Source organism: Arachis ipaensis, chromosome B01, assembly GCF_000816755.2.
Source record: "Arachis ipaensis cultivar K30076 chromosome B01, Araip1.1, whole genome shotgun sequence".
NCBI lineage: Eukaryota > Viridiplantae > Streptophyta > Magnoliopsida > Fabales > Fabaceae > Arachis > Arachis ipaensis.
This window is the reverse complement of record NC_029785.2, coordinates 125455077-125467767: the sequence shown is the minus strand read 5'-3', so window position 1 is coordinate 125467767 and position 12691 is coordinate 125455077. Positions and strand designations below refer to the sequence as shown.

At 34.1% G+C, this 12691-nt stretch overlaps 1 protein-coding gene across 1 annotated transcript; it reads right to left on the bottom strand.

Annotated features, from left to right (window-relative positions):
• LOC107636824 (protein PYRICULARIA ORYZAE RESISTANCE 21) lies at positions 6263-7953 on the bottom strand. The gene is made up of 3 exons (XM_016340303.2): positions 7491-7953; positions 7317-7398; positions 6263-7210 (listed from the first exon to the last, which is right to left on the bottom strand). The coding sequence occupies exons 1-3, from the start codon at positions 7500-7502 to the stop codon at positions 6516-6518; spliced, it is 789 nt and encodes a 262-aa protein (XP_016195789.1). The 5' UTR covers positions 7503-7953; the 3' UTR covers positions 6263-6515.

Here is a 12691-nt window from a genome sequence, read left to right as displayed (position 1 = left end):
CAAATAATAAATTAATATTTTATTGGTTAATATTCATTTTAGTTTTTGCAAGTAACTAACTTATTCAGGTCTGTAATGTATGAAAGAATGTTTGACTTGTTTAAACTTCCAAAATTAAAACGACATATCACGGCATCAAGCACAATAGCACATATTTGCACGGAGCTAAGGGCCAAAGCAGAAAAATATGTATCTGATTTTGACAGCAATGTATGTGGGTGGGAGCTTAATTGATTTTACAAAGGATCGATAACTATGCGCGGTGTTCCTACTTTCTACTGGGTACTGTCTGCCTTTGGATGATGAGGTGCGTGGATGGGTCCGAAATGTTCCGTCATAAATTAAAGACAACCCTCTCGAACAAAATGTAGCATACATTATTTGTAAAATAAAATTCCGAAATGTTTGGTAACCAAAGAAAATCAACCAAAAACAGTCATAATTTACTTTATTTAACATTCATTAATTATTGCGACAATTAATTAATGCTAAATAAGGTAAGTTTTGACTGTTTTTTTTGTTTACCTAACATTATCCAATAAAATTATGAATTACTAATTATTACCCCCAAGAATTTTCCTAGCTACTCCATTACCTTTCAAGTTTCAGATTCTTCAAATAAACATTAATTATTATTAATAATATATCAATCAACGCTAGCTTCTGTTCTCTTTGAATCAAATTATTAAAAAATTTAGAGTAGTCTATCCGATTGAGTTTCTTACACCGATACACATGCATGTAGACGGATTAGTCATCTAACTTGGCTACGTATTCTTTGTGTTATTCTGTGGAAGTATTGTCATTAAATTATTCATTTCAAAAATTATCTTTTTTAAACATAAAATTTTAATATCATACCATAAAATTATTAATTCTAACAACTTAAACTGATAAAAAATTATATAAATGATTATATCTGTAATATGTATACTATTCTCTCTTTCTCCAGTTCATCAAATATTTCAAGGCAAGCATGCATGCATATATATGCAAGAGAATATATAATTGCTGAGGTTTGTCGTACTTATGGGGGGCCGGGTTAATCACCACCAGCATTAACCCTGAACCTATGGATCTGATCTTCCTCGTACCATGCACATGATAATCATGTGAGTAGCCCCACATGAATAGTTACTTAATTAAATCATGAGTTACATGGGTTGTAGTACACTACCACGTTCATGCTTTTAGTAACATACTATACAATGCCATAAAGTTAACTACTACTAATAATCACATGGAGTTTGAAATTAATTCTTCTTAGTATATAAAATTGGATGTGTGATGTGTCAGAAAAATGGAAAGGGGACGGTGCCGACACAAGATGATGATGCATGACTACTCTCCTTCAATTCGATTAGTTTCGACATTATCATCAATTATGGACTCTATGCTGTCCATGATGCGACTGCATGCCCTGCCATATTAAGCTGCATTAATGCAAACTCTCCTACGAAAGTACAAATCCTTTGAATTAAGCTCGTTATTAAACGCAATTAGGGATGAACGGAGTTGTGGTTCGATTCACATTAAAATCATCGGATTGAATTAAATTTAGATTTAATTTGATAAAATTTTTTATTTTGTATTTAGTAAATTAAAATAATTATGTACTTATATTTATAATTTTTAAAAGATCTGAATATTTTTAAAATACTTAAGATAGAATTTTTTAAAATTAACTTGTACTTTTTAAAATTTAAAAGTCTAATAAAACCTCATATCTTAACTAATTTTTAAATGTAATGCTTGTATTTATGTCATTATAGTATTTTTAAATTTTAAAAACTATTTTACCAAATACAATTATTGTTACTTGTGTTTATTAAAAGCTATTTTTAATTTGATTTACCAAACATAAATGTTACAACTTTTAAAAAGCCATCTTTTAAAAGTAAACTTTTATAAACTACTTTTGAAAAGTAAAAATTTTTCCAAACTAAGTCTTAATATATGTTATTTTTAGGTTTGGATCCAATTCGATCCAATCCGCACATTTACAGATCAAATCTTAAATATATCTATAAAACATAAAAATATTTTAAAAGTTTATTTTTATAAAAAAATGTCAATAATTTTTTTCATTTTTTTAAATATATTTACTCTTAAAATATTATTAAATATATTTTTTTAAATAATAAAAATAAAATAATACAATATATATAATAATTATTAGTTGAAATAAAACATAAAAATAATATTTACTTATTTATTTATTTATTTTTGCAGATACGCGAATATGCGAATACCTACATGAAATCCACAATCCGATCTTATTAATGTGCGGATCCGATCCAATCTGATAGTTTTGCGGATCGGATCAATATTCGCCATTTTCGATTCAGATTCGAATAAACACTGAGGATCGGATCTAATCTATGAACACTCCTAAACGGGATCATCGCTCTGTTAATAGATTCAACATAAAAATAAAAACAATAATATGTATAGCAACTAGGGCTGTTAAACGAGTCAGTCGGGTCATTTAGATCTGATTCATTTAAGTTCACTTTATTCACTAGTCATAATTTTTCAGTTCAAACCGTTTATGATCATCAGTATGATAGATTAAATGGACTGACCGTTTATCCTTTTATTTTTTTTAATATTTTGGCAAAAGATAATACTTTTAAACCAAATAGTATTTTTTAAGCTGATGAGTTGGATTGGAAGAAATATTAGCTAAAAATGTTATTTTTTAAGAACAAAATGTCTAAAAAAATAAATGGATTACCCATTTAGCCCATAGCCTGTTTAACCTGTCATTTTTTTGGATTAATCGGATTCAACTCGAAATTTAAGTGAACATAATTTTAGAGACAATACCCACTCGTTTAAACAGTTAAATGGGTTGGCCTGATAGGTTTAACACATTTTGACGGTCCTAATAGTAACTTTAAACTCTATATTATTACTTTCATCTTTTTTCAAAAAAAAGAAATCTTTCTTTCGTGAAATCTTTTATTAATGTTAGTTTTCGAAAAAAATGATGTCATACAATTACTTTTTCAAAAAATTTAAGTTGGCAAAAGGAATTAATATAAATGATTATATTTTTAGGGTGTTCTTTTAAATAAAATTTTTTTTGAGTTTGGTTGATTTTTCTTATATTATGTCATATTTTTTTTAAAATTTAATTTAATAGAAGGAGACAATACAAATAAATATATCTATAATACATAAAAATGAGTAGAAAAAAGAGTTTCACTTAGGGTTACAGATGGTTTGAAAAATAGATAAAACTATCCTTTTCGGGTTTTCCTTTTACTAACAAACATAATACAAGTAACCATGCACACTATCGGTTGTTGAGGTTAAAAACGAAAGTATAGCTTCAAAATGAGAAGTTATAAATCTGTTCTAATATTGGATGCCTGGTGGTACTAGTAGATATCATAGGAAAAAGAGGGAGAATGGAAAATTGGATGACTTGCGGTTGCTATATATATAAATCGCGAAGATTAACTAATATATATAAATCCACATCATTAATAATCTTGATGCTTGGTGGTTGCTATATATCTACGAAACTCAGATAGATACCACCTGTTACGGTGGGTAACCAGAGATTGGTGGGCCGGATGGCGTTGGTTGGCCCAAACGTGTGAGGGAGGTGACTATCGAGTGAAGTAGGGCGTCTGCTCTGCTGTTTAGATCCCGAGTTATGTACTTCACCTCGGTTTCTGCAAAGCGCCCCAAGAGTTCCGAGGCTTTCTCCAAGTACCTTTTCATAGTTGGGTCTTTTGCCTGGTACTCCCCACTTATTTGAGAGGTCACCACTTGGGAGTCGCTGTATACCATCACTTTCGTAGCACCGACTTCTTCAGCCAGCTTCAATCCTGCGATCAAGGCTTCGTATTCTGCCTGATTATTTGAAGCTGGGAATTCGAACTTGAGGGAAACTTCTATCTGGGTTCCCCTTTCATCTACCAATATTATGCCTGCGCCGCTTCCTGTTTTATTGGAGGACCCATCCACGTAGAGTTCCCAGGTAGTTGGTTTGTCCTCTTGATCCCCTGCATATTCAGCAACGAAGTCGGCGAGGCACTGGGCTTTAATCGCCGTCCGAGTTTCATACTTTAAGTCGAACTCGGAGAGCTCTATTGCCCATTGTACCATTCTTCCTGCAATATCCGTTTTTTGGAGGATTTGCTTCATGGGTTGATTCGTGCGGACTCTTATTGTGTGAGCCTGAAAGTAAGGCCGTAGCCTTCGAGAGGCTATTACTAAGGAGTAGGCGAACTTTTCTAATTTGTGGTACCTTAGCTCAGGGCCCTGTAGAACTTTACTGATGAAGTAGATTGGGTGTTGCCTGACCTCCTCTTCTCTTATCAAGGCTGCTGAGACAGCCCTGTCTGCCACGGAGAGGTATAGGATGAGGTCTTTTCCGGCTATAGGTCGGGTCAAGATAGGAGGCTGGCTCAAAAACTTTTTGAACTCCTGGAACGCCTCCTCGCATTCGGGAGTCCACTCCAACTGGTGCCCCTTTCTCAGTAGGGAGAACAGCGGAAGGGATCTTAGTGCTGATCCTGCCAAAAATCTGGAGAGAGCTGCTAGTCGGCCATTCAGCTGTTGGACCTCCACCTAATATAAAAGCATTGGCACAGCTATGAATGTCGATGAGAATCACATAAAAATTTTGCAAATTAAGACAATAATTGAACTATACAGTATCTTTCACTGAAAGCAACTTGTATCTCTGGATTGACATTACAATGTCCCTTTCCCTTGTTTGATAAGAAACACACTTTCTAATGTTACTTTATGGAAATGCCAAACTAATAAAGGGAATAATGTCGGCTGATAATAGATCCGATCCCCTAACTAAACTAAACTTGTATGTGTAAAAGTTCCTTTATTTTAATTACCTTGCACTTCTAAAGGAAGTGAATTAAAAAAAGTTTTTGTTATCCAATGTCTTTAGAATATAAATTAACTATATGACTGATTTGAATAGCCTTAATTTCTTGTAATAAGTGAGCTTACAATGCATGGTTTAGAAAAGGAAAAGTATAGGGTACCAACATATTATTTGCTAACTTCTGCCAACTCTTATTTATAATTGTGTTTTATGGAAGTGTGTTTGTGGATGTGTCTAATAATTAATATATTTTAAATACATATATAAAGAGACACATCCAGAAAATACTATAAAAAAGATATTTTTATTAGACACATCTACGAACACATTTTCATGAAACACAATTATAAATAAGAGTTAGCAGAAGTTGGCAGATATACTGTTGGTAACGTAGCGGAACCGTTTAGAAAATTAATTATTAATAAATAAAATACGAATGATCGGCCCTTGTATTATTGTGTGTTAGCTAGGTTCATGCATGGATCTGATAATGATAATATCGCAATGAAATAAAGAAGAGGATCATGGTTGTCAAGTTGTCATTTTCTACTGAGGTCACTCCTCAATACCAACTAAAGCATATTAGGCCAACCCTTATTTTTATTTCTCTAAATATATAAACAACACGTACCCCTCATAAGCTCACGTATTTGTCACATTCCTATTCCAAATTCCCACTTCAATAACACATTATTAATCTCAAACGAACAAGTTTAATTTGCAATAATAATCTTAATAGTAATGTTTATTATTATTTTTCTAGCTAGCAAATTATATAAGCTATGTATTGTAATAATAAGAAAAGCAGCAACAACGAACAGAAAAATGATAACTCACTAGTAGTATAGTAGTATAGTAGTAAAGTGTAAAATTTCTAGATAATAAGTAAATGATCATAGAAAGGAGCTAGCACAGAAAAGAAAAAAATAGAGAGAAAAGGGAGACAATGACGTAATTAAAGTGCATTAATTAGTGGGTTGGATCGTGGTTAGAAAGTTGTTCAATTACTTCCAATAACATCGAAATTAAAGTACAATACATTTCAACGTGTACACACACTATTTCAATCCCCACTACCAAAGCTACTTCTCTTTTTGAGTAAATCAAATAAATCCACACTTCACCCTTAATTTGCTTACAAGCAAATAAATGCACTTCCCGGAATAGCTATATAGTTCCATCACTCGCCTAATTTGTCAACACGATTAATTAATTCACTAACCTATCGTATCATCATGCTTCCCTAGCTAGTAGCAGTAGTGCAGAATTTGTTCAAGCGAAAATATTTAGTATTCATCAATTATTAGACGTTATCGTCGTTCAAAAATTATTATTATTATATATATACACACACTAGAAAACTAGAAACAAGTTGAAAAAAGAAAAAACAAACAAACAAATCAAGAAAGAAATTATGTATGATATTAAAACTACTACTACTATATATATTGGTATACACTGTATATTTTAGAATGACGAGTTACATGGAGTAACTCTCTTATTCTCTGTGACTTCAATATTTTCACATTCATTCATTATTCGCCGTGAATTTGTAATGATAACCAGAAAAAGAAAGAAATAATTGGTTGAAGAGAGAGAGAAAGAGAGAGAGAGATGCATGGCATGAGGATGGCGAATAGCGCAGAAAATCTCACATGACGGAGCAAGCTGACGTGTTATCTTCACAGAAATATTCATCGCAACGGCTCACGTAACACGGCCTGCCCCCACCGTAACTGTCATACACGGGCCTCTCGTAATACCCATCGTACCACGATGGCGGCCCCCCGTACCCCTGAAAGCACGGCCCACCGGGCCGACCTTCATAACATGGCCCACAACACATCCCAATTGGAACCACCGCCGGTGGTGGTGCCGGTGGACACACCGGAACGGGCTCACACGGAGGAGGAGGTGCTGGAGCCGGAGCCGGAGGTGGAGGAGGATCAGGAGCCGGAGCTGGTGGAGGAGCAGGTGCAGGAACCGGCACGGGTACTGGCACCGGAACTGGAACCGGAGCAGGAGCTGGTTCCGGAGCAGGCTCCGGAGCTGGTGGTGGTTCCTTGGGCTTCTCGGGTTCCTTGGGCTTGGGTGGTTCCTTGGGCTTCTCGGGGTCCTTAGGCTTCTCCGGTTGCTTAGGCTTCTCTGGATCCTTGGGCTTCTCCGGGGGCTTGGGTTTAGGCTTTTCGGGCTGAGGCTTGGGCTTGGGAGGTTCGACAATCTCAATGCTCTTGATGGTGCCACAGGCTTTGCAGCAGAGCTTATCCCTGAGCTTCTCGGGGTTGCAGCAAACTACAGTGATGGTGACGATGTTGTTCTTCTCGTCGTACACCTGGTCTCGAATTTCTCTTGTTCAAACGCCAAAGAAACAAATCAACTCAATTTGATATCTCAATAATGAATTAAATTTTCAAATTAAATTGCTCTTGAACGAGTAGGAGAGGAGACTCACGAGGGAATTTGCAGAGAACCTTCTTGACCTTCTTGTAGCACTTGTTACACTCAAGATCAACCTTGAGTCTCATTATCGTCACCTGCATCATTAAATTCAATCAATTGAATTATATATACATGTCACAACTTAATTTTGAAGCAGTTTTTAATTTGCAGAATTGAAGTGGAGTACCTTCTCTTCCATGGTTGGATTTGGTTCGAGGCACCGCAGAAATTGAAGTGAAAATACAGGGGGAGGAGACCAAGAAAAACAGAAGGGAAAATCCGAAAATTAGAAGGATCGGATTGATCCCAGAATATACGAAAAAACAGAGGAAGAGAAAGAGAAAAGAAAAGGGAAGGAGGGAGTAGAGGTGGGGACTATTTATATTGTAGTATAGTAAGAAGAGAAAAGGTAAAGTACAATATATATACAATGAGAGGGATACACGTAATGTTAGGAAGCACATTGAATTGAATGCTAAGTTAATTTTGGTTACATGGATTGGATGATGGTGGAAGGTGAAGACGACTAAAGAGGCAGCTGGAAGTGAGTGAAGTGGTGATACCGATAGTATATTGCTGACTCTTCAATTTACCACATCTCATGTGCTGTCTTCCTTCACACGCCTCCTTTCTATATTTTGGACTACATGCACACCCCCATTCTGTTAATTCTTTTCATCTCTGCGATGCCGCATCCCAATAAATACCCATTCAATTAATTATTTTGGAACTAACTTAATTAAGTTCTTTTTGATAAAATAACTTAAATAATAAATGATTCTGTTAAAAGTAACTTATAAATAAGTTATTTTGTGTTTGGATTTTTAACTCTAAAAGTACTTATTTTAAAGAAATATAATGAAAAGTAGAAATATTATGAGAGAAGTCATTTTTTTTAACTTCTCTATAAGCTCCAAAATAACTTCTTAGAAAGTTGCAATTTGGTTTTGAAAATTGCACCCGACATTAATACTACTACTTTTCATAAGTCAAAAGTTAAAAAAAGCTACTTCTAGAATTTTCCAAACGGGCCCTCAATTATAGAAAAATACAATTGCCATCCAAAATATTATTTTTTTGTAGAGTTGAGTTAAGTCTTAAAGTAGTCTTTAAAATTATACTTAAATCTTAAAGTAATTTCTAAAATTAATAATTACTCAAATTTATCCTTTGAAGTTAATAGTCCCAAAAATATTTTTTATTTATCAAAATCTTTAAACCATGTCATTTTAAACAAAAAAAAAGTAATGTAGATTTGTTCCCTTCCTCTTTTCCGTCCCCAACCTTCTCCCTTCCCTTCTCCATCCCCAACCCGTTCTCTTTTTTATTTCTTTAACTGTTTCTCTTCTGTTCTCTAACGTCTTTCTCCTTCTTTTTCCTCTTCTGCTTCTTTAATCTGAGGTTATTTTTCTTTTTCTTCTCCTTTTTAATCTGATGTCCTCTTCCTTTTCAACCATACTCTCACATTCACAAGAGCTCTCCTCAACCTTTGTTGTCACTGTCTCTCGCCGGCCTCCATCCCAGTGCCGCACCACTCATCTCCCACCCCAACCTAGTCTCTCACATTCAAACATAGTAGAGGCAGAGGCACGAAGCCTCAATCTTTTCTGTCATCGTTGTGCCACTCGCCAGCCTTGGTCTTGTTACCGCGCCACTCGCGAGCCTCCATCTTTGTTTGTTCTCCCTCTTCTTTCCTTTGGCACGGTTCTCTCTCTTAGCCATGGTGATTTTTTTTTATTTTTTTAGTTATTCAATCATTGTTCTTTAATGTTCTGGATGATTGTTGCTGCTGATCCTGTATTAATATAACAACAATGGTTAATTTTAGTTGTTTTCTATTCTGTAATTATTATTGATTTTTTTATTGTTGCTATTTTTTGTACTTGTTGCTGTTTAAGTAGATTGATCTTTTTTTATTAATGCTGATTTTTTTTTGTGATATTTTGTGTTATTGGTTTTTATTTTTGTGATCTGTTGAAGAAGAAGAAAGTGATTTTTTTTTAAATATAAAACGACAACATTTTTCTAAGTTTTTTTTTTTCTTTTGCCTTTTTTTTTTGTTCAAAACGATGTCGTTTCAAGGTTTCGATGAACGGAAAATACTTCGGGGACTACTATGAGTTTCGGAATGTAACTTCAAAAATAAATTTGGATACTTATTAACTTTAGAGATTATTTTAAAGTTTGAGTGCAACTTCACGAACTACTTTAAACCTTAACTCGAGTCCCTAGACTTTAGAAAAGTTTCAATTGTGGTAACTGGTGAGCAATGATCCATATATTTTGATGTATGAATTTTTGGTGATAAAATATAGATTTTGTTAGGTAGACAATAACTTTTGTGAATAATGTAAATAATGGGTTCTAAAATTGACTAATAAAGTAAAAAAATACTACACTCCCAAATTACCTCCTAAACTCTAACATTAGGATAACTATATGCAAATCTAATAAATTGAATATCTGACATATCCATTGTTCATATTGTTTAATATTTTTATTGTATACCTATACTTTTTCTAAAATTAATAGTGTTGGTTATTGAAATTGAGCTAATGAATCAATATATTAAAAGACTAAATCTCCTAATTATTATATTTACTTTCATCAAACATATTTAAAAAGATAATAATAACTTAATTTAAAAAGTCATTTTTTTTAGACTAAAATATATGTTGAACCGTTTTCATATGTATGTGGGTTTTGTTTATAAGTTTAGGGATACATATGCAATTACGATAACGTACGAAGGCATGCGTGCCGCACACGTGTCTCGGGATTAGTTTATCTTGATCAGATCACCACATAAGTATTGCATTACAGAGGTGATCCCTCTCCACTGAGTGATGGATGTTGTTGGACCAAACCTCACCTAGCTATTTTATGCTTCAAGCTAGTAAGAGGGTGGATTATTGATTAATTCAATGACCAAGAAGATGATTCTGTTATTAAATTGTTGGGTGCGACTCGTCAAAATCCGTGGGCTCCATAATCTGTCCTATTTCTTCCATCTGTATACACATTACACACACCCTAAAAAGATTGCCTAACAAAATAAAATATACACTAAAAGGAATAAATATTTTTCCCTTCTCTTTTGGGAGATTAATGCGCTTCAATTGTTTAGGATATGATTTTGACGGCTGGTAATGCTAACAAATGAAGGCTTGTCAACTGTATTACTTTAATTTTATGTACCAAATAGATTATGTGGGTAAATGGAGAGAGGCTAGGAGAAACCTGATTAATTTTCTTTTGGAAATGTCTAGATGATGCGCTAGTTTATTAAAAATTTAAAATAGACCTCAATAATGTTGATTGAAAACTATTTTTGACTTTGATGGGAATAATGGGTGATTTTGTTGTGTTTTTGGTTGTGGTGTAATGGGTGTTTTATGGCAATATATAGTCCAATCATGGTCTTAGCTATGGGCCCTTAATTTTTTTGGGCTCAAAAAGGTAGCCCAACACGGGATAAGTTGGCCGCCCGCACAAAACATGATCTCATCTAAGTGGTCTCTAGTCGAATTATGTAAAGAAAAAAAGTGGTCTACTAGTCTATGACCAAAACCCAGTGGTAACAAGAATGATAACCCGTGACGCAGACCCCACCTTTAAAAAAAAAAAAAGCGAGAGTGCTTCAATGCAAGAAGGCTGTTTTAGTTTTTTTAATCTAGTGTGTGATCTCATGATTTTATATTTTGAAATGGGATCTCCTAATGTCCAAAAAAACAAAAAAAAAAAACAAAATGGGATCTCCTGCATAATTAATTCCATCAGTGCAATAACCTTTACTGCATCCACATACAGCTACAGTACTACCACCTTTGAGTCTTTGACTAATAAAGGAAATTACACATCTGTCCTCAATGCAATGCAAAATTTGTTTATTCATTCTTTGAAGCGGACAAGTTTGTGGAATATGTGTACAAGAGGACCAGAAAGCAGGCAACAAGTATTAAAGAAGAAAGAAGCAGATCAGAACAAACAATTAGAGGAAATACTAATTAATTAATTAACTTAAGTAGCTCAACTAATTTATATTATTTGGGTATGTGAGCCTTAGATTATTCCAAAGAATCCACGTCTTTATAGCACCAAATAAGGGTACAAATACAACGTGTTAATATATATTGTGATCATAGCCTTAATTAATGTGCCTCGTTTCAGATTTCACATATCCTATTGCAACGTTTTGTAACATAAAGTGCAGTAGAAATATCATGCACCTTATCTCCCCATTTTGGGTTGGTTTGTACGTGCAAGTAGCAGTACATATAGTTTTGGACCACGCACAAGGCATAATTGCCTAAGTTGAATTGAGAGTGCATTGATTAGAGAATTTTAAGACAAATACAGGCATACAATGCAAAAGTAAAAAGGCGAGAATGTGGAACACTGATAATTGAGGTCTTAATCAAACAGATATTGGGATTGTGCGGTACCCTCATGAATAATGGCTAAGCCACAAAAACAACATATGCAGCGCATATCATATAAAGTGGTTTCTCACTTTCTTTTCTTGTCTGTGTTTCAATTTGGACCTCTATGGGCCTAGCTAGCTTAGCTTTTTGGATCTCACTATCCATCTTCTCTTAATTATTAGTGCTCTAGGCACATTTTGGAGTAAACGGGCCCTTTCATCTTCTTCAAACGTTTTCCCTTGGATGAGACAAAAGACAACTAGCTTATGAACGCTTAGCCTTTATCTTGAGTGCAACACTTATCAATCAAAATGGTCAACAATAATAATCTATCAATCGTTTTTATGTAATTTTCAATATGTATATTGATTGGTAATGGTTGCGTTTTACTCCTATGCTCAGATAATGCCATGACAACAGTTTGATTGATGGAGATTGTTTAATTTACAGATACTACTCTTTGTGGTACAAAATTTAAGGAAATTAAATGGATAATGTTTCATTCTGATTTTGCTTGCTTTTCTTCTGTTAAAAGCTTGATTCTATCATATTTATCATAGTAACGAAAGACAAAAATGCTATCTCATATTCGTACGTGTATATAGCTAGTAATTTATTGATAAGTGACAAATTTTTAGTTGGAGTGTAAATTTATAGGTTAGATTAAGGATACTAGGGGTGCACATGGGTCGGGTGAAGCCGGGTTTGATGTGACACAGACCCGATCCGAAATATACACCGGGTCTATTTATTAGACCCGAACCCGACCCTAGACATGATGAAATCAATACACTTTCGGGCCACAATTATACCGGGTGAAAACCGGGCTGTTAACATTACATTACGTTGATACCTTCTTGTAAGCTAGCATGTAAAAATATTTAAATTTCCAAGACTCCAACCATTATTTAACATAGTAAAATTCACTTAGAAAAATATAACAAGAACCAAACCTTCTTTAAAA